Consider the following 25507-nt stretch of genomic DNA (forward strand, 5'->3'; position numbering starts at 1 on the left):
CCAGCCTCCTGGCTGCACAGGCTCTTGTCAACAGCTCTCTTCTAGGACCCTCCCAACTCGTCCCTCCTTGGGGTGTCAGTGACCACCTGACTGTCCCCCTCCCCGTTGTGACTCTGGGGATGGTACCCGCACAGCCTCCGCTCTCTGCGAGCTTCTTGCATCCCCCAGCTGGAGGATCAGAGGTGCTGCTGCCACCGGGCTGGCCTTCCTACCTGCTTCTGTGGTGAAATGTTTTTCAGCTGGCCCTGCTCCTGGTAGGAAGTGTGCGTTGGTGTATGAGCTATGGTATGGGATTGCCGGTTGCATTTGTTTAAATCAGCTTTTCTGGGCTGAAATGAGCGCATTAGGTTTTTGGATGTTCAGACAATCTGGCCACACCCAGGATTATTCTTTGGCATCTCTGCCCTTGTTGAAAATGCATATTTTTAAGTTTTCCATATTTCCCATATTCCCAGCGCTTGGCTTGCAGCCTGCTGTGCCTGCATAAACATACACAGTCATGCTGGTTCAGATGGACTGATTTCCCTAATTTTCTCATTGCTAGGCTGAACCCAGATGAAACTGTGAGATGAAACGCATCCCACACGAATCCAGTTCCAGAGTAGGGTGTGTTGTGCTTGGCCCTTCCCCATTTAAAAGCTTGACGTGTCTGACCAGAGCACATTTTTACTGTGCCAGCCGTGCCCCTGGTAGGAAACCTCAGCACAGCATCTGCCCCAGGGGGACCACACTGGGTTCCCGGGGACCCTGCTGACCAAGACTGGCTGTCACCCAGCTGGCTGCCCTCTGTGTGTCTCACCCCTCAAAATTACAATCACGTTTCTCAGTCTGGAGGCTGTGTAAGCGGAGCTGTGTGAGATGCCAGGGGACTTCATTTAGTAGGGACACACAAAGCAGCAGAAGCTGTAAAGCTGCTTGCTGAGCATCAGCAATAAAAGCACCAGAGTCATCTGGATGGCACAGGCCACATAAGCAGCTGATTTGGGCAGGGTTGCTTGAAGATTTCGGACTGTTTAAAATCAAGAGTTGAGCCTGGTAGCATTGACAAGCTTCTCATCCAGGCCTTCCTTACTGACTGGATGTAAGGCAGGCTGTTTCTTGAAACCTGGAGACCACCCTTTTTGGGCAGGTGACTTCCTGAGGTGCCTGGATTGGCAGGAGCAGGAAAGGATTGCCCATGTGAGATGAATGAAACCTTGGACTGTGATTCAGTGATGAGGTAGCATCACTTGTAGGGGCAAGTTTTCTGCCAGCTGGATCAGCGCAAAGCTGTGATGCTCAGACTTAGGTGGGATCAGGTCTGCACTGTCTTTCTGCAGCCGCTGCAAGCCCTGCCCTGTGGGCTCGGGTGATGCAGCCAGCGGTCACTCACTTGGCTGGTCTAGGCTAGTGGCAGGTTGGATGGCCTGGCAGATGGCAAGTCCCGCTGGTGGGATCGTGGTATCACTGTGTGGAGGTACTGTCACCAGGCTGGCTGTGCCAGCAGAGCCCCACGCATCCCCGCAGCCTCCCAGGGCAAGGGAAAACCCTTGCCCTCCCAGCTGGCAGGTTGGCATTGGTGTGGGGCTCTTTTGGGGTTTGCTTCTGGCACTTTGGGCTCTGAGGAGACCAGGAAGGGCTGGTGTCCACTAGTGGTGTTAGTCTGCTCTGATGAACGTGATGAGGAACGCTATAAAAACAATTGGTAGAAATGAGCCTCCTAGAGCTGCATTGGGGTGATGATGGAGCATGGGGGTCCAAGGGAGATCTCTGTGCCTGGGGAGACCATAGCAGGAGGCAATTCTTGCCTTGCAACTTTGTAGTGGAGCTGCTGATGTTCTGGTTCAGGGTATAACCTCAAGCTAGAAAAAAACATGTTGATGTGGCCCGTTTGTGCAAGGGCTTTGCGGGCCCGCTGGCTTCCTCCCTGCCGGGCTCCTGCTCCGCTCTGAATCGGCACAGATTTGTTCTCCTGGTTTGCAAATGGTTCAAATGTTTTCCCAAATGCTTTTCTCCATCTGCCTGCTTCACATGCTTCACCAGCCCTGGCCTCTGGTTATTCTTCTCCGCTTCCTCCAGCAGTGCCGGTGCCATGCTGCCCAGCCTGCCTGGGTTTCTTTTCTCAGCATTGTCTCCCCTCTGACTCTTGGACCTGGGCCGGTTCTCGCAGAGCAATTCAAGGTTTGCTCTGTCCCAGCACCTGATACTGCTCCCCCTTCTCCTCCAAAACAAAGCAGTTGTGTCTTCCACCACAGCCCAGGTCAATAATAGCATTTCCCTTCTCCACTTGTACAAACTGCAGGACAAAAGGGTGGGATGTGGCTCGCCTGGAGCTCCAGGGTTAGACCATGGGAAGGAGGGAGCTTGAACCTTCTTCCTTCGGCCCTTGGTCCAGTGCTTAGAGCGCTGCTGGATAACCTGACCTCCACTTGAAGGGCTTAGAGAGCTGTGCTGGGAAATGCTGCCTTGGGTTTGTTTGGTCGTTGTCCTCAAGATAAACTCTGCCGTTCACCTCTCCGATATGTTGCCCCATGTCGTGTCAACAAGAAGAACTTGTTGGGGAGGTGAAGCATCCCTTCTCCCTTGTAACCTCTGGCTGCTTGAAATTTTAATCTGTGCAGCCTGGTCTGCCCCGAAGGAACGGGAAGCAGGGGCTGGCACTGAGCCCCACCTGGGAACAGCTCTGGCTGAGTTTGTGCAGAGGTGAGGGGGAGGAGGACCTGCATCCCTGGGGTGCTGGGGAAGGGCCCACCCGGTGGGTGCCCCTGACCCTGGGGTGGAACAGCAGCGGCCAGGCAGGCAGGTGTTGGGGACTGGCAGGAGTCTGATGCTGTTTCTCTCCCAGGGATGTGCATGATCTGGTGAATGTGCTCAACCTCTTCATTGACATAGTTTCTCCTCAAATTGCTCAAAATCAAGAGAGCAACGAACTACTGAGCAAGGGACGGAGGGGGGGATAAAAAAAATTAAAGACCCAACAGCCCTCCCCAGCTCTCATTTGCCAAAGAAAATCTTGCCTGATTTCTCCCAGCCACGTCAGCTTCCAGCTATGACAACTATCTCATCCTGTTGGCAAGGCTGCTCTCTGGAGCAGCCCTCGCTCCAAAACGCAATACAAAGAGATGTAAACAGAGAGGAAGCTGAAGCTGGCTGCTCGGGGTGGGTGTCCAGGTACGGGCTCCAGGCACGACTGCTGGGGGTGTCACGGTGATGGGGATGATCCCTCTGAGATGGCTGAAGCAAAACCCAATGCTTTTGTCTCCTCTTTCCTACCTGGTGGGCTTTGCTCGGTAAGATGTGGACCTGACACTTAATTTTTCTCTCTTTGTTTCCTCAGATCATGATCGAGTTCTGCCCGGGTGGGGCGGTGGATGCCACCATGCTGGGTGAGTGCAGCGCGTGGTGCCGGGCTCTTCTCCGTGCTCAGGGAGATGCCTACAAGGTGTTTCCAGCCTTCTGGCATGCTTTCAGGGGCAACATTTGGACAGACAGCAAATGTGGGTGCCCCAGCTTCTCCAGCTACCTTTCTCTCCCATGACTTTGCCTATTTTCATACTCGGAGCAGAAGGTGTGGCAGCCCTGGGGCATTTCTTGAGCTACTTTGATGTCCTTTTGTGATTTAAATGCTGCTGGGATCAGCAGATCACAAGGCATGGGGAGAAGGGAGAGTCCGACTGGAAGGGAAAGATGGCTTTAAATATTTATCTGCTGGAGGCACCGGGTGCTTGGGATCCTGTTCCCACAGCTTCCCGGGAAGCACAGCAGGGCCAAGAGATTTAATCTGGGTGCCTGTCGTGATGAATCTCCCAGGATCTTCTTGCTGACTTCTCCGTATGGTATCGGTCATCTGGTGAAGCGGCAGAGTGTCCAAATAAACTGCAGTTTGCAGTAATTCCAGGAATCTTCCCGTTTTTTAACTCCTCCCTTCCACATAGAGCTGCTGGGAGACTGGGAGTGTGTGGGTGTTCCCCAAAACAGCCCTGGCTGGTGCCGCAGCCCCTCTGTGCCAGGGCTGTACAGATGTGGTGGAGGGTGATGTCCCCTCTGCATGGCAAACGTGGCACTCTTGCCTGGAGCCCCTGGGACAGAGCCACATCTCCCCGAGGGTTACTCCCTTTCAGCTCTGCTATTTCCAAAGGCCTTGCTTTCTTTTGATTGCCAGGAAAAGCGTGGACCCAAAATTTGTCATCTTTGATTCAGCCCCTAAAACCTGTGCTTGCTTTAGGGAACTTCTTTAAAGCAGGTCCAAATCACTGCATGCAAAAGTACCTGTTCTGAAGTGCTGGAGGAAAATATGTCTTCCCCCTGGAAAACCTCAATAGGGGTGTACTGTCTCTTGGGACACAAAAATCCCCCTGAGTGTTCATGGAGCTGTATCCATGGTAGTTGGGTCTCTGGAGGTCCTGGGAAGGGGGAGCATAGGGAACCGTGAGCAAGTGGTCTGGCTGTAGTGCCATCACCCTGCCAAATGAGGGGCAGGACACGCTGTGAGCCAGAGCTGAGGGATGCTCCCAGCGTTAGTAAATTCAGAGCTGCCAAACGCTGCCTGTTCCACCTCCTCATCCCCACCAGCAATTGGCATTTGCCTTTGAAATCTGTTGTTCAAAACCTGTGGCTTGCTACACCTCACTTCTGCCAGACACTCCAGGGAGAGTGGAAATCATCAGCTTCCTCCAGAGCGAGGGAGATCATGGTGAGGAAGAGCAAAGAGGCTGACCCAGCATCCCCCAGCCTGTGGTTAAGATCCTTGCTCTGAAGGAGCGTCTGTCCCAGTTGCTGGGGTCCATCCATCAGCTCCCATCCTGGCTGTGCTGAGGAGGGATCTGCATTGCAAAGGGCTCGTGGAAGGGGGAGGGAAGCTCCTGCGATGCCAACCATCTGCAAGTTTGATGGTTTGCAGAGCTGTCGCCTTGGGAAGCGGTCTTGGATGGTGAAGATGGCCGGGCAGAGCTTAGTAGGGAGGTCATGTCAACCGGCCACGTGTCCCCACAGGTTTCAGAAATAGAGACAGACAGCAGGGTATGAACTGGTGTGCTGGTTCCTGATGCTACCTGAAAAACCAGCTCAGAGCAGTGGGTAGGGATAGCGCTGGTGAGCTTTTCATTGCTTGTTCCTTTGGGAAGGAGCATGTTCCTCATGATGTATGGGGGTGTGCTGCATCTCTGCAGCAGGAGTAGCTCCCTGGGGGTTAAGAGCATGGCTGCATACGGAGCTGCCAAGTGTTCATGCCTGCGTTTGACCCTGCTGCTGCCTGCAGCCAAGTTCAGCTAACCTCCTCTCTGTAGCATCGTCCCCATGTTGAGCAAGACCCAGCTTGTCTGCAGGGACCTGTTTCCCAAATCAGCAGGGAACTTGCAGTTAGATCCCCGTCACAGGCATGCCTGGCTCCCCGTCCTCGTCCTCCTCATCCACTCACTATTCCTGGGCCAGATGCCTCAGCCATGCTTCCCCAGGAGGGAGCTATAAACCAGCAGCCGCAAGCAGGCAGGCATTGCACTGAGAGCTGACTTAGGGAATAAATTACCTTAACAAGCTGATTTGCATTGGTCTCCTGCTGCTTTGACACATGGGCAGTGATTTTTAAATGGTCTGCTGGGTAGCCCATGCCTTCCTGCTGCTCAGGTGGAGCATCGCTTGGATCTCTGTCCTGTTTAACTGCTCTCTCCCTCCCTGCAGAGCTGGACCGGGGCCTGACTGAACCTCAGATTCAGGTGATTTGCCGCCAGATGTTGGAAGCCCTCCATTACCTGCACAGCAAAAAGATCATCCACCGTGACCTGAAGGCAGGCAACGTGCTTCTCACCCAGGATGGGGACATCAAGCTCGGTGAGCCACCGGCACACGGGACAGGGGCTTGCTCAGCCAGGCCTGTTGGGAGAGCAGTCGTGAGCCATGGTGCTGCTTGGGACCGTTCCATGGTGCACTAATGACAGCCACGTGCTGCTGGGAGCTGTGTTGGAGTGTTGGCTATGCCCGAGCACCGGGGGGCACTGAGGGATGCTCTCTGCCCACCTGCGGGACATCAGCTGCTTGTCTGCTGGCTGATGAGCTCCGGCAGGACAAGGTGGGGGAAAACTTGTGTATTGTTTCCTGGGCGGCCGAGTCTGCCATTGAGCCATGTGCTGTGTTTAGCACCCTGCCAGGCACTGAGACTCCCCCAGCCACAGCTGGGCTCAGGCACTTCGTAGACTTCTTTTTCATGAATCTGTTTAATCCCTCTTTGAACTTGGTTTTTTTTTTTTTAATGCTTTTTGTCCTGCTGAGCATCCTGTGCAGGGTGCCAGTTTGCAGGTCTGGGAGCTGGAAGAATTTGTCTTATCTCCAGAGCAGGTCTGGTGGTGACAGGGCAAGTTTTGCCAAAGGGGTTCTTTGCCAGCTTGCTATGGGCTTGAGTGGAATTGTCATTAGCTACCTGCTGGGGGATGAGAAGGTAGCTTTGTCTGTAGGGAGTGGTCAGACATGTGTGGGTCTCCTTCTGGACTTTGACGAGGTGTGCCAGCAGCTAAGGGGTGTTCTTGGGATATGTCTGTGGGTGCTGATGGAGACCAGCCAGCCTGAGATGATAGAAACCTTCCTGTGACCATGGGTCGTGCTCCAGTGTGAAAACCCTCTGCCGGCTTGGGCCAAGGGTGACCCACAATCAGGGACACCCTGAGCCCAGGGTGCAGACGGATAACAGCTCATCAGGGCCATCTCAGAAAGCGAATTGCCCCAGAGTGGGCTCGGTGCCCTCTGCAGGTCTTACTGATTTGATTTGGGTTGGGTTGGCTTCATCAGCTCTCTATGGAAGGGACAAAATCAGGGAAAGGCATCATGCAGTGACCACTGTGCATGAGGCTGAAGGGAATGTAATGGCACTTTGGTTTTTTTCTGGTGTAAAGTGAGACTTTTTGCTATAAAATAGCAGTCCTGAAACCAATTTGCCACGGAGCTGCTTTTGTTTGTGGAAAAGATCTTGACTTCCCTCGAGATGTGTAGGGTCTGGGTTACAGTAGGGGTGGCTTGTTATGCCCCTGTCTTATAGTACATGGGAGGGGAAGGTCCCTGGTTGTTACCTACCCAAAAGCAAATTTAATTTCTGATGCTTGGTTTCGAGGAAACAGCACGTTGTATCATGTTCTTGCCTTAAATGTGTGTTTGCTTTTAAATCTGCATTGCAGCCAAGTGTGCTAATTCAGGAGGGTCTTTCAGCTTTCCTACAGCATCTAATGTTACTGCTCTTTACAGCTGACTTTGGAGTGTCTGCCAAAAACATAAAAACCTTGCAGAAGCGAGACTCCTTCATTGGGACCCCTTACTGGTGAGTTACCTGCTTTCTAAGAAGTCCTGCGTTTGCAAGGAGCTTTGCTTTTCTGAAAAATCAGACTTGCTCGGAACCTGAGAGCTGGTGACCTTCAGGATGTGTTGGACCATAGTGTCTTACCAAGCCCAGGTGGGAGGATTTTAACAAGGAATCTTGGCCGGTGTCCACGTGTGCAAGTGTTTCCCTTGCCTGAAGGGAGCTGTGAGCAGCCTCGGTGTACGGGAGCATTGCCCAGTGTCATGATGACCTGAGCCGGCTGAGAGGCCACCGTGCTCCAGGCTGGGAGAAGCAAGGGACGCACGTGTGCTCGCGTGTGTGCGCTGCCCTCTCTCCCCACCCTGGGGGGTGGAGTGGGCTTTGAAGTGTCTCCAAGCACATGGGAATGACTCCTCGCTCCAGAAACGCAATCTCTAAATCACCCGACTTGCTGAAGGAACGGAATCGTCAAGGATTAATTTATCGTCTGAAGCAACATCCGCGCCAGATGTCAGTGGCCTGGGGGTTTCCATGGGCTGCCTGGGCTGTCTTGGCTGGTCTGTGGAAGAGGGAGGGGTTGGACCCCTTAGAAAAGATGCTGCTGCTTCTGAAACCCAGAGCTAGGAGGAAAGACTGGGTTTGTTGGTGTTTTGTTTTTTTTTTTTATATATATATATACAATGCTGCAGATTATTTAAAGCATTTAATTGCTGCTGCAAGGCTCACATTTTGTGGCATTGGTGCCATTCCTCCCTATCCCTGCTCTTTGCTCTGCCCCTTGCAGGATGGCCCCGGAGGTGGTGATGTGTGAGACCATGAAGGACACTCCGTACGACTACAAGGCAGACATCTGGTCCCTGGGAATCACGCTGATCGAAATGGCCCAGATTGAGCCGCCCCATCACGAGCTCAACCCCATGAGAGTCCTGCTGAAGATTGCCAAGTCTGACCCCCCCACGCTCAGCTGCCCTTCCAAATGGTGAGGGGGTTTGGGGCAGCAGAGTATGCATTTCCCAGTTGACACGGTATTTTAAGGGAGAGATAATAGCCTTTTCTATAGAAGTATTGTTTAATTTGAGAACCCAGCATAGGATCCGAGCTGTATTCCAGGTCCAGCTGTGTGCCAGGAGGCCCCAGAGCGCTGCAGGCTGACGGTCATCCCTGTGCTGGGGGTGTGCAGGCAGCACGGGGGGAGCTGCTGTCCCCCCACAGCCCTGCTGCAGCGAGGATGATGCCTTGGCTGTTTTGAAAACATCTTCGTTTTGTATGAAAGGCAGATTTTCCTCTAAACCTGGAGATGGCCAAGAGCTCCAGAATTTCTTTCCTGGAGTTTGGAAAGTTTCTTCTGCTTTTTTTTTTTTTTTTTTAAATCCAATCAGTTAATTTTAAAAAATTATTTATTTTTTAAAAACCATGATAAAAGCCACTGCATGATGGCCAGCAGCAAAATATTGGGAGAGCACTGGAGTCATGGGTGTTGTTACAGGGGTTCAGGTAGCCGCTAAAGGCCAGCAGGCAGGGTGGGAGCGCGTCCTCTGGAGCAGGGACATGCTCTGTGTCTCCGAGCTGTGCTGTGCAGGCTGAGGGTGCCCTCCTATGGGGTTCCTGGTCCTTCACAGCCGTCCTTTCACACTGCAGCTGTGGGGATGGGTCCTGGAGCATCCTTGCCCACAAGCAGCTCCTCCCCTGGGCTTCCTTTGGAGAATGACTGCTGGTGTCCTCTCCTGTCTCTCCACCTTGGCCCTGGGGCACTGAGCTGGTGCTCAGTCCTGCTGTCTGTTGCTATCACAGGTAAGGCAAAATCTAGTCCCTCACTTGGCCATGTTGCTGATTCTCTTACAAATAATCAGAATAACTGAGCACAGGGTTTCCCACGCTGGGAGCAAAAAGGTGATTATAGCCAGTTGCAAACTGGGACATGACCTGCAAAGGGATCAAGCAGATTACCTGTGGCATTCGAGGCCTTTCCCTCTTCTGAACTTCTTGCCAATGACTGTGTTTTAAGGTCCCTGGAGTTCAGAGACTTCCTGAAGACTGCGCTGGACAAGAACCCAGAGACCCGGCCCAGTGCTGCCCAGCTGCTGGAGGTAGGACCAGCACCGGCCCCTGGGCTGGATCAGTGCAGGTGTCTGTCTGCCTGGGTCTGTGACTGTCCGAGCCACTCGTGTCTGTACAGCTAGGTTCTCCTTAAGGAGGGTAAAAAGGAAAAAAAAAAAAAGTGTTGATGGGCCCTAGGCTGGTTTCAGATTATTTTTGTCTTGTTTAGACAGTTCATAGTACTATTCAGCCACTAAAATGTTCCAAAAAGGAACAGCAATGTTTCTCCCTTTGGAACAAACTGCAGAGCCCCTGTGGACAGCAGCTGGAATAGAAATGGCTCCCATTGCCTAAAAACGCCCACGTGGCAGCCAGCTCAGATTATACCTGGTTATCCGAGATCTAAATTCAGCTCCTTTCCTTTACTCCTGTCCCCTTGCAAAATAATAGCAAAAACCTGGAAGGTGCTTTTCCCCACTGAGGGCAGATGCTCTCGCTCTGCAGCGCTGGCACGCCCCGCACCGGAGTCAGCAGGGGGAAATGTGCAGCAGTCTGCAAACCTGAGGGATTCCCCAGCCTTTTGCTGAAGCTCAACGCGAACACCCTGCTGTGTGCACTGGGCAGTTTGAGCCTGATTTCAGTTAAACCTTCCTGCGTGCTCCGTTTGCACCCAGGGGTCCTGCAGGCTGGCTCTTGCCCTGCTCCTCATGGCACTCTGCGGGCTCGGACCTGCACCCCAGTGCTCAGCCTGCCTGCAGCGAGGGGGCACGTCTCCTCTGCAGTGAGAGCCCCTTGTTTTAATGCAGCTGGTGCTTTTGTTTGGGGGGCGTTGACACGAAGCAGCCTTGCAGAGCCCACGCTTTGAGCATCTGTGTGCAGAGCTGGTGCAGGACCTCAGCATCGTGTTCTCTTGTTCTTCCTCATACGTGCAGCACGTATCTGTAAATTCATCTGGGGGGCTGAGCCTGGGTATGCTGGCAAGAGCCATGTCTTTAGGTCTTTGCAGTTGTTTTAAAGCAAGAAGTGGTCCTGGCCATCGCCATCCCCATGCATGAGCTCATGAGGTCTGTTGTTTGGTCACCTCACGTGTGTGCATCGTGCTTGGCTTTTCAGCATCCCTTTGTCAGCAAGGTGACCAGCAACCGTGCCCTGCGTGAGCTGGTGGCTGAGGCCAAGGCTGAGGTGATGGAAGAGATCGAGGACAGTCGGGATGAAGCAGAAGATGATGACTCGTCGGAGTTTGCCTCAGTAAGTGCTCCCGGCCCCATGCTGGCAAGCTTGCTGGTGTGGCAGTGGTGGAGAAAAGAGCCCAGCAACTTTTCTAGGCTCCAGAAGGCTGGTTTGCAGCTATTCTGGGCCCCATCAGGTGGAGAGGGAAGCGGTTGCTTGGCCAGGGAAGGGCTCTTTTTTTGGTGGCTGCCAAGGGCATGGAGAAATGATGCTGGCATGTGGCCTGGCTTTCTGTTCACAGGAGGGGCTTGCAAAAAGTATTTAAAAAAAAAAAAAAAAGTGAAAAGTAGTCCATGGTGCAGGCTAGAGAAGCTGGACTGGAAGCAGTGCCGGCAGCACAGGGTGCAGCGGTGAGGCACCACCAGCCCTAGGAGGGAGCTGGGCAAAGCTCTTTGAAGGGGATGTCTCAAGGCTGCCTGGGCAGCTTTGCTGGGGGACTTGCCTTGACCTCCCTTGTCTGTGGCAAAGGACAGTGATTAATCTATGGTGGAGCTAGCCGCGGGAAAAGGCGTTCGGTATGCAAACTCCTAGACTGCCTCTTCAGAATTTGCAGGTTCTGGAGCTTCCCCACTGTGCTGTTTCCTTCCAGGCAGTGCCCATAGTCCTAGGGACCGCAAACCTGGAGAAAGAAGTATTCCAGCATGGATGCACTAAAAGGGAAGACTTCCTCCAGTAACTCTAGGGGTGGGTGACTTCACTCTGAAGCATGGGACAGAACCTAAAGGGGGCTTGTAAGAAAGATGGAAAGAGACTTTTAAGTAGGGCCTGTGGTGGTAGAACAAGGGGAAATAGTTTTAAACTAAAAGAGGGTAGATTTAGATTAGATATTAGGAAGAAATTCTTTGCTGTGAGGGTGGTGAGGCCCTGCAGCAGGTTGCTCAGAGCAGCTGTGGATGCCCCATCCCTGGGATGCTCAGGGCCAGGCTGGACGGGGCTCTGAGTGACCTGCCCTGGTGGAAGGTGTCCCTGCCCGTGGCAGGGGGATGGGAACTAGATGGCCTCTAACATCCCTTCCAACCCAAACAGTCCTATGATTCTGAGTTGCAGCTTTTGCAGTTGGGTTTTGCATCACCACTTTAACACAACACCTTCCCTTCTCTGTCATTCCAGTCCCCTGGTAAGCACAAGCGAGACCCCTCTGAGGCGAGTCAGCTAAGTTTTGATGGGGAGAAGCTTCCAGACTCTTCCTTGCCCAAGGCAGTGAATGGGCCCATGGGGACTGGCAAGGAGACCACAGATGGACAGAGCAATAAAGTCTCAGACGAAGGGATAAGCAGTGACACTGATAAACTGGAGAGCAACCACTCCACAAAAACCCTTGCCAGTGCTGCCATCTCAGCCAGCCAGGGCAAGCCAGACATCATCTCGCAGCCTGGGCGGCTGAGTAACTCAGCGCAGGGGGACAAGCAGCCCAGGCCAGACAACAAGGAGCGGAAGAGCATCGGGGAGCGACCAGAGAGCAGCCACCTGGAGAACTTAATGGAGGAGAAGCTTGCCAATGGAAGCTTGGATCCCCCAGCTTTGTTCCCCGGCAGCCGGTCCAAAGCCGATTCAGATTCTGGCAGCACTTCAGCCTCTGAAAGCATGGACCTCACCATCTCCCTGTCTGCTGACCTGTCCCTCAACAGAGAGAGTGGGTCCATCTCCCTGAAGGTGAGAGTGATGGGCAGAGGGTCTGGAGAAGGAAGGGCAGCAAAACCCCCTGTTAAAAAGTGCTGAGGTTTTCTTTCCCTTTTTACCCAAGTACCTGAAATTCCGATCCTTTCCTGGAGAGGCTGTGCACATGCACGCTTCAGCTGTAGCCCTTTAAAATCCTTCCTGAGGCAGCAGCGTGCTGAGCTCTAGATGGGGTTGATCTTTAACTACAGGAGGAGAAAGTGAGTTGCCCGTAGTCTGCCCTGTGCCTGAAGTTGGGGAGCAGGTAAAGCAGGAGAGGACAGAGGCTGGATGAAGACATGGGGTCTGGGAATCCTGCTTTAGCATGATGCTAAAGACCACCCAGGTGCCACCCCAGTGCTGTTTGGCGAGACAACCAGAAAGGCTGTCCACAGTGATGTGAGCATCCAGGCTTGGAGCTCTGCAAATAGACACAGGACCACTGAGGAGGGAGGAAGCCCATCTCTAGGCAAATCCTTGAATGGTTTGTTTTCCCTGTCTATGGGGTACCTGTCCCAGCTGGGCTCAGGGCAGCACAGCACATACTGTCGGGTTAAGCTGTGCCATGGGCATGTGGCGTGTTGTCAAGTGAAGGAGAAGCTCTTGGTGGAGCTGCTGCAGGTACAGATGTTCTCGGCTGTCCCAGGCCACTGAAATCTAATTGAAGTCTGATGTTTTGTAGCTATTTTGGGTCCCTGTGAAGCAGCCGTGCCACTTGCCTGACTTGTGCAATTGTACAGTCAGAGCAAGGACAAGTATGAAACCCAAAAGATGATTTCCTAAACTTTATCCATTGCCCATCGCTCTGCTGCATTTTCCTAGAACACCTAGCCCCTTGAGAAAGCTTATTTGGGCTGGTGCCTCTCTCAGTTTTTCCAACCTGCCATACATCTGGCCTGGTTTATATCAGCAATGACTTGCAGGAAGACCTCCCAGGCTTCTTGGCTTTTGCTAGAGCTTTCTGGGTGCTGGGAATGCTTGTGACCTAGAGCCAGCCAGGTCAGCACAGCTTAGAGGAAGAGGCAAAATAACCGGAATGGTATTTGCTGAGCTTCAGAAGAAGAAATCTCTGTGACTTGAGAGGGCAGAGTGGTGTGTTGCACAAGATCTTTATCCAATTGCCTGCATGATAGCTTAGCTGATAGATAGCTTTCCAGCACAGAAATGTGCCCGAAAAACATTCATGGCAAAATTTTCCTCCCCTCCCCTCTCCTGCTGCAAGCATGAGAGGCAGCATCCCCCACAGGAGCCTGCAATCAATGTGGATCCCTAATGAGGGGAGTGTGATGCTCTTGCATAACTATTTACCTCTCCTCACTGCCTTTCTCATGACACCTGGGCTCCTTGAGGCCAGACAAAGATGAATGCGATGCCACATGTGTAATTGCTTTCCCCAGTTGGCCCCTAGAAGGGGAGTTTTTTGGGTTTTGCAGGGAGCAAGTCTCAGAGATGGTCATGTCAGATCATGGTATGAATTGCCCCAGACAGAGGTAATGCTCAGAACAAACTAAACAGCATCCCTCCGAGCAAGGTGCTCAAGGCAGAGCTGTTCTCTAGGAAAGCTGCTGCTGGAGGGCCCTGAGAAAGACACTACTGAAGCTTCTGCTTTGCACAGTGAGCTGTAAGTGCATGGGGGGGGGGGGGGGGGCATGTACCAGGCTGTGCTGCTCCCTCGTCACCCAGGCTTCTTGCCCAGCCTTATCTTTATGGGGTTAAACTCCCCTGCTCTGACCTTGCTGCTGTTCCTGGCACTGCTGGGTTTCATGCGCAGGGTGCCAGGCAGGTTGCAGCAAGAGAAGGGGAAGTGAAGAGTTAAACCATTTCTGGTTGTAAACATTAACCATTACATGCTTTTTATCACAGACTAAACTGCAAAGTTAAGGTGACCCTTTTATTACCAGACTATTTTCCCAGTTGCTTATAGTTTAGTCCAGATAAAAAATAAAAAATTCCACCAGAACTTCGGTAAAAAATATCCAGGTCTGTTTTTTTTTTTTTTTCTTTTCTTTTTTTAGAAAGTTTAGGGATGAGGAATCTACCAGTGAGTCTGAGTTCTCTGTAGCTGGCAGAGAAAACAGAAATAGGTTGGTTTACCTTTGCAAAACCCTATCCATCTCCTTCTGCCTTTCTCAGATGCAGCTGTTTCTGGAGGGAACTCCTTTTGAGTCTCTAGTTTGAGTTTCTGAAGACTGAGCTGCATGGGTACTGGTAGTTCACAGCTTTGGCTGAAACCTTTGGGAGCTGGAGGAGGCACACTGGGATGTGAAGTTTGCTCGGAGTGGGCATTCAAGCATCCCATCTGACCACAGTTTCTCACTGTTCTCTGGAGAACAATTTACTTAGCAGGAATGCTTGAAAATACACTTATTTGTGTTCAGGAGAGGATGCTGGTCTGCTACCAAGGGATAACAGAAAAGACAGGAGAAAATTGGTAATGCTGCTATTAGACCTAAGTTTGAGGATCTCTGTGAATAAAGCAGGGAGCTGCTTGTTCAGCCGTTGGAAAGAGCCTGGGGACCATTTTGGGGCTGGACACCGGCCCGGCTGCAGCAGCCATGGGTCACTGGGCTGAGGCAGTGATTCAGTGTTAATGGGCACTGGGGCTAGCACAGGCAGCTGAATGATGGCATTTTCTCATTTGGGAAATGCAGTTTCAGCCAGTTGTTTGAATTCAGTTTGGAGCAGTAAAAGCCTTCATGACCTAAGCTGGTCTCATGCAAATGTTATTTGCAACAACTTCTCTGTGTTGGCTAAACCATTGCTGCAGCAGTACGTTGTTACACGGTGGAGTTTCTCTGGTTCCTCCATTGCAGCAAGCTCTCCAGAGGCTTGCTTTGGGCCTTGCAGGCTCATGTGGAGCTTTTCTGCCATCTTCTGTAACTGTAATGGTCATTGCCGTAAGAGCAAGAGGACTTCAGGGAGCCTTTGCTCATTCCATTGCTGCGCTTTCCCTGTAGGGCTGCGTGATTCAAGTCATTCATATATATATATATATATATATATATATGTATTTTATTTTTATTTTTTTGTCCCAAAGAAACTGAGTCCCTGGACACAGTCCCTCAGCCAGGCTTGGGATGCTGACCTGCTGTGGCAGGATGCAGTGCTCCTGGCACTTGTCCTTACCCATGCTAATGAAAGCGAGCCTGGGCTGGGTTTGTGGAGGTCACTGTAAGGGGCTGGAAGCTGGTTGTGGTTAGGGAAGTATGGTAACAAGGGCCAGAGGGACAGGAGCACTGAGCCTTTGGGCAGGGCTGGCTTGTTTCCCGGTGGCTGCAGTCGCAGCCTGATGCAGCAGCCTTGCCTGCCTCACACCTGCAAGGGCGCATGGGGTGTACCTGTGGGTCAGATGGCCCAGGCGCCTTCAAAGGAACCCCTGCAAGCTGCTTCTTGTGTGGATTCCTCAGCACTGCAATGCAAGGGGGGTCCTAGCATCCCCAGTCAGCCTTTGCTTTAGCTGTGAGCAAAGGGACTTTTTGGATTGCTTCTCCGCCAGACCAGGTTTCTGCAGGGTGGAAATTGCACTGTGCTGTGGCATGGTAGCAAGGCTGCGTGGCTTGAGCGGCGGCTCAAAATATGCTGATGATTTTTCGCTTCATGAGGTTTCCTTGCTGATGTTCTTCATTAACAATGGCATCAAAATTGCTCTGAGGCTTCCAGCTGTAGCACCCCATGCAGCAAGCTGGGGAGCTGCTTCACGGCCTCCTCCCCTCCTCCTTTCCTGCCAAACTCAGGATTCTCGGATGCACAAGAAGACGCTGAAACGCACCCGCAAGTTTGTGGTGGATGGAGTAGAGGTGAGCGTCACCACCTCGAAGATCATCAGCGAGGATGAGAAGAAAGATGAAGAGATGAGATTTCTCAGGCAAGTGGGTCACTGGGGTGGAGGGAGGGCAGTGCACTGAGCTGGGGCAGGGTTTTCTTCTCCACAAGCAAATCCAGGACCAACCTAAGGTCCTCTCATTTTCTGTCTTGACCCCACGTGGACAGGACAACATTCCAGTGTGGACATCACTTCTTTTAGCCTTTCCTTGCCTGGCAGAGGGCTTGCTTTTCCACATAAGCTGAACTCTGTTTGCATGCAGGGGAACAAGGGATGCATCTCGGGGATAAGACACGGCAAGGCTGTGGTGAGGGAAGACTGTGCTATGGCTGGATCTGTCCTCTGGGGATGACTGAATGTGTCTCTAGGGCTGTACATGTGCTGTCTCAATGGAAATAAGCACAGAAACCTTCTCAAGATGCTGCTCTTCCTTTTTTTATTGTATCTCCTCAGAATGTCAACAGACATGTCAAGGGAGTTGTCAACTCCTTGGGTGTCACCTAATATTCACAAGTGTATCCTCCCTGCTGAAGCCTTTGACTCCTTTGCAGATCTTGCAGCTTTCCAACCTCCATGACTTGCTCTCAGGAAGAGAAACTGCTGTTTCTAGCTCCGTTACTATCAGTAGCAGCACTGAAATGAAAAGGCCCTTAAGATAATTAAAATACAAACTGTTTTGCTTGATGCCCTATTCTAGGCTCCCTTGTGCTGCTCTGAGGGGCTCCCTGAGAATATAATCTGTCCCAAGCACTGTGTCCCTGCAGTAGCCTTTTTCCTAGGTCTTAGTTTCAGATCTATGCCGAAGTTCATTAGCTACTTACTTTTGTGTGAGAAGTGCATATAACCCCAGCAAAACACAGGGAGCATGTGTATCAGCATACAGGGAATTTCCAGGCACAGCTGCTTTTTCCTGGTCCACTCAGCTGCAGTGGCATCCCTGGAAAGAGGCTGCTTTTTAATTTTTAAATAGTGTCTGCTCCATCTCCAGGCTGGGGGAGGAGATGGGGAGGCTTGGGCTGGAAAGCATCAAGTCCCCAGACACCTTTTGGGAGTAGTTATTCCCCTGGGGCCAGCTAGTGGGCACGATCGATCAGCATTTCTGGCATCTTGATTTGCACTTAAGGGGCTTGTTTCTGGGGTTTTGCAACATGCCAAGGTATTGATTTGGAGGCAAGGTCAGAAGAGAGCACATTATATTGCACCAGTCAGTTTAATGGGGTTTGGATTTGTTTTGAAAGAAGAAATGTTCCCAAAGTGCTTTTCCTAGGAGGGCCCCTGCAGAGGATTGTACTCTGTGTAAGGCTCGTGCACAGCAGTGGAGGCCACAGTGGGGATCCTGCATGGGGAAACTGCTGCTGTTGTTCCTTTTGCTGGGTACTTCAGTGATTTCCAACTCAATCGGGCACAAACATGGCAAATGGGCTCAAATGCAACCATCTGAGCAGAGTATCCCTTTCACTGGATGTGAAGCTGGATGAGAAGAGCAATGCAATGTCGTGGTAGATACATCAGAATTTGGGAGAACCACCCTTTCTGCCACCCAGGTGTGAGCAAGAACAGTTGCAGGGCCTGGGTGCACTGAAGGCACTAACCCAGCTGGCACAACAGATATTTTGGTTGCTGGCTGGGGGAGCGATGTCTGCAGAATCACCTTAGGATCTTTGACAGGGCTTGTTTGAGAACCTGTGAGTGCTAACAACAGGCCTTAGCTGTGAAAACGGATGGTTTTCCAACAATTACCCTAGTTAGCATCCTGCCTCCGTGCAGTGCTCTGGTGTCACAGAGCCTGAGAGGGCATCAGTCAGTTGACATTTACCTCCTGCCTGTGCTCAAAGCAAGTGGTGAGGTGCTACGGGATGGCTGTGCGCCTTCCAGTCTCTGCTGAAGTCTCTGGTTATTGATTCTGCCATCTCTGCTCAGGCACATGCCTCTGAACTTGTCTGACTGTATTTCTTTCTCCCCCTCCATTTTAACCCTCTGCAGGCGCCAGGAGCTGCGGGAGCTGCGTCTCCTTCAGAAGGAGGAGCACCGAAACCAGGCCCAGCTCAACAGCAAACACCAGCTGCAGCTGGAGCAGATGCTCAGGCGCTTCGAGCAAGAAATGACGGTACATGGGCAGGGAAGGGGAAGCTCCCGGCTATCAGCTGGTTTGACTTCCCTGCAAATGCCCTGCAAACCCTTGTGCAGGGCAAGGCTCTCTGAGTTGCAGCAATCCTGGGGCATCATGTCCGGAGGGAGCAGGACCGCCAAGGAATCCCTTTGGGATTAAGGCATGCCATGCATTTGTGGAGGACAGAGGCTTTTGTGGGCATCAGGTGCATGCAGCCTGCAGCTTGGGAAGCACTGACTGCCATTGCCTGGCATGATGTAGCAGGGGAGGGCTTGTTCTGGACTTTGCCTGTTTAATGACCTTTTCTTCTATGTCTGTTCGTGGCTGCTGTGAGAACCAGTTCACTGTGCTGTATGTCACAGAAAGCCTTTTAAACACGAAAGCAGTGTGGCCAGTGTGTGACAGCAGGGAAGCTGGCAAGTCTTTGAGTGTAAATTGAATAAACGGGGCTTACATACTTAGTCCTTCCATAGGCAGTTTTTGCTGAAGTAAAATAATTTTGTAGATAAGTCCCTTTAAAGCTTTCAGGAGCCATCTTTTAAATATCCCCTTATTAATTCACCTAGCATGTGTGCCTGGTAGCCCCAGCCCCTCGCGGCAGGCTGGGAGCCATCACTCAGTCGTGTGCCTTGTTGTATTTCTAGTCTTGACGTGCCACGTCTGTGAATTCCCATCTTAGCATGTCACTTCTCATTTGTGAGGTGTGCCAAAGCCCCAGACCTGCTTCCTTCACCCTTTCCCTGGGGCAGTTTGCAGCCTGTGCTCATTGACACCCAGGTGCTGCATCCCTGCAGCTCGCAGGGAGGGAGAGATCAGACACGAGGGCACTGTCAGAGCACAGTGCCCTCAGACTTGGAAGTCCTTGTCTGCAGAAAAAGAACTGGTTATGCTTGAGCTTCACTGCCTGCTAATGTTTGCCACAGGTCCCAATGGGATATTGCAGATCAGGGCATAAGCAGGAGAAAGGCTTGAAGTGCATCAGCGCTAGAACAAGTTAAATGCTTTGTGCTGGTGCTAGCGCTGGCTCTGCCTGTGTGCCTCGTGGGGCGTGATTTGGAAATGTCTCTCTACTTAGTAAAGAGGCTCGATCCATGCAAGGGCAACTCCCTGCCCTCTCCCCCCTCCTTTCCTTTTTTATTTCTGTTGGCAATTTTTTTTTTTTTTTAAACTTTTGGAAGACAACAAAGCAGAGAGAAGGCTGAGTTTGACCTCTGTTCCCTTCCCATGCAGACAAAGAAGAAGTTCTACGACACCGAACTGGAAAATCTGGAACGGCAGCAGAAGCAGCAGATTGAGAAGATGGAACAAGATCACTCGCTGCGCCGGCGGGAGGAGGCCAAACGCATTCGCCTGGAGCAGGAGCGGGACCATGTCAAATTCCTGGAGCAGCTGAAGCAGATGAAGAAGGAGGTAAAAATGGGCATAGGAGGGAGGAAAGCTCATTTTCTGCATTTGTTTCTTCCAGAAAAGCTTTAGCATTTCTCCGTAGCACAACTTAAGAGGGAAGCAGTTGGTGTTTTAGCAGGAAGCTCTTGTTTTTCTTTGGTGTATTTGGGTGTTTCCTGAGGTTCAGCTGTTTAGTGGCATTGCTTGGGGTTGTTGTTGGTCTAAAGTTACCTGCTGATAAATCTCATTTGTCTCCCCAAAGGTCAAAAATGAGGTTGAGAAGCTGCCGCGGCAACAGCGCAAAGGGAACATGAAGGTGAAGATGGATGACTTTGCCCAGAAAAAACAAACCATGGTAAGATTACCACGACTCCAAGATTGGGAAACATGCAGTAAATGAAGCATCATTCCTCCTTGAGGGACTGGCAGTTTCTAAAACACCACCAGATGTTTTTCAGCTTTTGCAGCAAAAGAAGGGCTCATGGTGGTACTGCTGTTTTCTTCCAGGAACAGGAGTTTTTGGCCAAGCAGAAGGAGGACCTGGAGCTAGCCATGAAGAATATAACAGCCCAGAACAAGAGAGAGATCTGTGACAAGGAACGCGAGTGCCTGAACAAAAAGCAGCAGCTCATGAGAGGTGGGTGGCAAAGGCTGGAAAGGAGGAAAGCAAATGCTGTAACGATGGGTTTATCCAACGCTGGCTCTTCCCACGCAACAGATGCTGTGACAGAGTTGCAGGCTGGCAGGATAGGATTTAGAAAAAACAGCCTTGCCAGATCCTGTCTAAATGTTTAACAATAATAATACTTAGCACTTTAATCTTCAAAGTGCTTTACAAATATGAACCAATTAGGCTTCATAATTGCAAGAAATGATTCTCCAATATGGTTTGCAACCAATTTCTCTTGGAAAGCAGGAGGTGAATCATCACCCTCCACATCTGCTGCACTGCTCCTGTGTGTAGGGATCGCTTGTGCTCGGGAATGCTTCATGTGACCGAGGTGGGGGTAGCCAGGGTGGGTTGTCTCCTGACCCTTCTCCCTTCCTCAGACCGGGAGGCATGCATCTGGGATCTTGAAGAGCATCAGCAACAGGAGAAACACCAGCTTATCAAGCAGCAGCTGAAGGACCAGTATTTTCTCCAGAGGCATGAGTTGCTCCGGAAGCATGAGAAGGTGAAGAGTTAGCACTTCCCCACTCCGGGTGCTGGTCAGCAGGGTGCCTGGGTGTCCCCAGAAGGGATGTTTCCCTTCCAGGCTCTAAGTGGGTAAGAGTGTGTTAGGAGTTAAGGGACTTCATCATCATTAGTGAAAAGGGACCAGAATAATGCTCAGGTCAGCCTACTTGCTTGGAACGTACGCTCTGTGCTGCGTGCATTTAACGTACAAGAAGCAGGTGTGAATTCTGGAGGCTTTTCTGGAAATCTGTCACTGTCCAGTACGTGGGATGCTGGATTCCCAGAGCAGCAAATGAAGACCGACATGTCTCACAGCCATTTCTGCTTCCTTCCACACCCCCCTTCTCTTCTATTTCACAGTGTGTTCAGTAGCTGCCCTCACCTCTTGTCCCATTGCAGCTGTCTGTCACCAGTCACCTCTGTGCAACTCCCAGATCTGCTCTCTTGGGTCTCCTCAGCACTTTCTTGTCAGCCTGAGGTCTCCTTCCTCCTCTGATACCTGTCCCTCTGCTGTTGCAGGAAAGGGAGCAAATGCAGCGATACAACCAGCGCATGTTAGAGCAGCTGAAAATTCGGCAGCAGCAGGAGAAAGCCCGGCTCCCCAAAATCCAGCGGAGTGAAGGGAAGACCCGCATGGCCATGTACAAGAAGAGCCTTCACATCCACTCCAGTGGGAGTGCATCTGAGCAGCGGGAGAAGATAAAACAGGTCAGGGCTTGCAAAGGGCTCCAGGGTTGAGGCTTGGCTTGGGGGTGAAGTACTTTGCTGGCCTACTGGCAGAAGGGAAGCTGGAAAAAGGCAACTGTTCCCAAATTTCTCACTCACTGCAGGATGTCAGAGGTCTTTGCTTTTGTGGCATCAGGTGTGGTTCTCAGCACTGCTTCCATCATGACTAGTGACTCTGGGGTTTTCTTTCTTTCCTATACAATAGTGCAAGCTGGCCATCTCTTAACCAGCTTCAGTGCTGCCTACATGGGCACCTGCTTTTCTCTCTTCCAGTTTGCTCAGCAGGAAGAGAAGAGGCAAAAAGCAGAGCGGCTGCACCAGCAGCAGAAGCACGAGACACAGATGAAGGACATGCAGGCCCAGTGCGAGAGCAACACGAACGAGCTCCAGCAGCTGCAGGTACCTGTCCCTTGTGGCTCAGTCTCTTGAAGCTACCTGTGCACTGTTTCTGCTCCAGCACAGGAAGCATGTCTGAAAAAGTGGCTGCAGAGGACTGTCAGTGAAGTAGACCTGATGGTCCCCTTGCTCTGCCCAGTGAGGTCCTTGTGGCTGTGTCTAAACCTGCCCTGGAGCTCAGAGCTCTGAATGCCTCTGGCTGATGCAAGTCCTATCTGACCACTGGATTTACCATCCCAGCTGCTTAATGGGTGTTCTCTTTTGTGATCTGTGTTTAGAATGAAAAGTGTCACCTCTTGATTGAGCATGAAACCCAGAAGCTTAAGTCTCTGGATGAGAACCACAACCAGCACATGAAGGAGTGGCGGGACAAGCTGAGGCCACGGAAGAAGGTAGTGCCTCCTTGGTGTGAGCAGGGTGTCCTGCTTGGCTGGTTGGAGGGGACAGTGTCCGTAGCTCCAGTACAATCTCAAATACAGTCTTGTGTGTGTTCCCTTCTGCTTAAGGCCCTAGAGGACGAGCTGAACCAGAAGAAACGCGAGCAGGAGATGTTCTTCAAGCTGAGTGAGGAGGCAGATGGACAGACGCCAGCATCCCCAACAAAACATGCCAAGTTCGTCCTGTTTAGCTCTGCGGAGAGCTCGTAACACCCCGCAGCTGGCAGGCCACCAGCTGGTATCTGCTGTGTCCCCCTGGGCTGCAGGTGGGCAACTTGGACTTGGAAGACCCTCTTGGCAGCCTCTTCTTACGACAGCACCCTCCTGTCCTCTCATTCTGTCTGAGATAAACGTGGCTTCTGTCCTGCACTGGGGGATGCTGGCTGGAAGTTTTGGTGGCTTTTCCCGGAGATGGCCTGCTCAGCACAGCTCCGGGCTAGGAAGCCGGGCAGGACCCTTTCTGCAATCATACTTGCACTGTTAGCTGGATGCATTGCATCTTACGTGAGCCTGGTGCTCACTGGGATTGTCAGCTCAGACTGAAGCAATAACCTCTCTGAACAGGAGGAGCAGGCGATGGCTCCTGCCCTCTGCGCAGGGGTTATCAGCCTCTCTCTCTGCTGTGGCCATTCATCCTCCCAGTCCTCTGTAAGGGTTAATCTGGGGCAGAGCAGCCTTGGCCTTGTCTTAGGCTACCCTTGGCCTTGTGGCCCCCCAACATTTGGTTTAGATTTATTTCTATCTACTGTGGCCTTTTTTTGCTCAAGGGGGAGACAGTGATTTGGGGTTTTTTGCCTTTGAGGAGGGAGGGTTTTCTTTCCTGTTCCTCCCTGTACAGACTATGCAGAAAGGCTGGACATCCTTCCAAAGATGTTTCTGCTTCTTCATTGCCATGATTGCTGGCACCGCAGTCCCCCTGGCACTTAGCTAATGTTCCCTTATCAGAGACGGGGCTATAGCATAATGAAACCGTTCAGCTGGCTGCAGGCTTTTGTCTCTTAAAGAAAGTGTGTGTGTGTATGTGCAGAGGAGGAGGTTTGTAACGGTGCTCAGTCCGGTGGTGACACAATGAGATATTGGTTGCAGTCATGTGCTTTCTGGTAAGGACAAGTGAGGGGCCGAAGGGTGTTATTGCTGGAGCTCTCATGATTGCACATGTGCTTGAGGTATTTTTTTTTAAGTGCTATATTTTTCTGGGCCGTGTGGGTCAACCAGCCTGGCCACTGTGCAGTCACGGTGCAATAGGCTGCAAAGCATCTTTCAGTAGGAATAAAGGACTCTTGAAACAAGGGATGCAAGGGAAGAGGAGATGCAAAAACAGGTCATTGTAGCTTGTTACTCCCAGCATCGCTTTCTCCACTGATGCCTCATCTCCTTATGATATGCCACAGTTTCTTGGATGATTCTCCTGGCTTTGAGCTTGGAGTCACACGGCAGAGCGGCAGAGCAGTGGCAGGTCCAGCCCTCTGTCTCTTCTGCTCCATGGTGATGTGTCTCGGTTGGGCTGCTTTCCTCCATCTGCACAAAGAAGTGTTTGGCTGAGCTGCTGGTTTGGACCCAGAGCACACATTTGTGTAGGGGAACAGAGATGTCGCTGGGCAGCACCTTTTTTACACAGCCAGAAGATATAAAGTAGCACTTAAGTTTTTCTCTCTGTTGATCTCTGGACAATATTGTTTGTTTTAGGCCTGCTTCTCTAGCAAGAAAAAAATGTTTCTGCTTGAAGAAGTGGTATTTTTAAGTCTCATCTGTTGATTTGGAGACATACTGGCATTTCAGGAAAAGGTGGTGTGGGATGTGCTACACTTCTAGGTACCTAGCTGAAGGAGACAGCCCCCAGGTCTGTAACACCTTTTTATCTGAGGAGTGCGTTTACTACCCACTTAGAGTTCATAATATATATTTATAAGCTTCTCCAAACTAGCGAGACTATATCCATTTGGGACATTCCAAGTTTCTTCTGAACCCATACCATTAATGTCTCTATTAACAAACATAGCCTAGATGGGCATCTAAGGGCTGGGACCCTTTGCAAGCAGACTGCAAAGGGTCCCAGCTTTGTAGCAGCTTTTCAGTAACTAGCCTGTCCTTCTAGGAAGACTGCCAGTTCCATCTCCAGAAGCATTGACTGTACCTTTGATGTGATAGTGCCAGGTTGGGAGCTGATGTAAAATTAATGAATGCAGAGGGTTGTTCCTGAACCAGGACAGTGTGCTGGTTTGAAGCTTTTAATTGCATTATAAATGTGTTACGGCAGCTCCAGTGGTATTGTTCCTGGTCCCATTGGGGTCAGTCTGGAGCTATTCTATGGAATGGTTGTTGTCACAGAAATCAGTAGCTGGTTCCTAGCCTTCATGTGTTACATGTGACTTGCAGAAGGATGTCCTGCAGCATACTGTTCGTAATATACCTCCTCAGCTGAAGAGTGTTGCTGCTTCTGACTACCGCCTTCACCAGCCCGGCAAGTGTCAGCTCTCTCTGGATATTGTGCAGCCATGAGGAAGAGACTATTTCTGAGGACTTTTAAAGAGCTGATGTGATGCCACCGTGGTAAATCGGTTGTCCTTCTCCAGTCCACTTATTTGCAGCCTGGAGCTAGCAATGTAATTTTGCTTTTGCTAACAGAGGGTGGGATTGGCTTTGTGTCCCCTGCCCTTCCCCTGTTCTCTGTTCCCTCTCTGGGTGTGCCAGGGCTCTAGTACCATGTCTGCCTCCTAGAAGAGGGCAAGGGAGCACATCTTATAATTGGCATGTTTACAGAGTGATTATATTTCCCTCCCCCCCCCCTTCCAAAAGAGGATGGTTTTGTTGCTTCCTGTTCAGAAGGAACGATGAATAAACCCAGCTTGTTTTTGAGGGGGAATGTGATGCCATTTTTTTTAAAATGTGGCTTTGAATAAAAAGGTTTTTTAATATTTTGTAAAGTGGCTTCCGTGGGGCCACCACTATGATGTAAAGACCCTTCTAATAAAGTAACAGGTGGAGAAACCTGGGCATGTGTCTGATTTGCTGCCTGATCACTGACTGTGGTCTCAGACCGACTTTGCTTCTACTCTGGGTTTTGCTAACGTACAGAAACCTCCAGAGCTAGTTCTGGCATGTGAACCTTGCAAGACTGAACTTCCAGTCCTTTAAAACAGAGCTAGTTGCTTCAGAAACACTGCTGCGGCGTGCTGCGGCTCAGTGGCAGTAGCATCTTTGCTACAAAGCTGGAACTCTGGTAGACCTTCAGCGAAGCGGCAGTTCAGTCGATGACTTGGTTGTGTGTTAA

At 51.3% G+C, this 25507-nt stretch overlaps 1 protein-coding gene across 2 annotated transcripts in view; it reads left to right on the top strand.

Annotated features, from left to right (window-relative positions):
* STK10 (serine/threonine kinase 10) overlaps positions 1–25229 on the top strand; it is a 52543-nt gene extending 27314 nt beyond the window's left edge. For both annotated transcript variants that reach the window (XM_056349083.1, XM_056349085.1), the window contains 17 exons: positions 3317–3365; positions 5656–5805; positions 7207–7279; positions 8043–8237; positions 9264–9345; positions 10409–10543; positions 11636–12178; positions 15916–16046; positions 17988–18111; positions 19345–19524; positions 19763–19855; positions 20008–20137; positions 20551–20675; positions 21197–21385; positions 21677–21802; positions 22078–22191; positions 22306–25229. In XM_056349083.1, the coding sequence (XP_056205058.1) occupies positions 3317–3365; positions 5656–5805; positions 7207–7279; positions 8043–8237; positions 9264–9345; positions 10409–10543; positions 11636–12178; positions 15916–16046; positions 17988–18111; positions 19345–19524; positions 19763–19855; positions 20008–20137; positions 20551–20675; positions 21197–21385; positions 21677–21802; positions 22078–22191; positions 22306–22446 (2580 nt within the window). In that variant the 3' untranslated portion in view covers positions 22447–25229. The remainder of the gene's footprint in view (positions 1–3316; positions 3366–5655; positions 5806–7206; positions 7280–8042; positions 8238–9263; positions 9346–10408; positions 10544–11635; positions 12179–15915; positions 16047–17987; positions 18112–19344; positions 19525–19762; positions 19856–20007; positions 20138–20550; positions 20676–21196; positions 21386–21676; positions 21803–22077; positions 22192–22305) is intronic.
* Positions 25230–25507: the final 278 nt, after the last annotated feature.

This window comes from Falco biarmicus, chromosome 8 (genome assembly GCF_023638135.1).
Source record: "Falco biarmicus isolate bFalBia1 chromosome 8, bFalBia1.pri, whole genome shotgun sequence".
Lineage (NCBI taxonomy): Eukaryota > Metazoa > Chordata > Aves > Falconiformes > Falconidae > Falco > Falco biarmicus.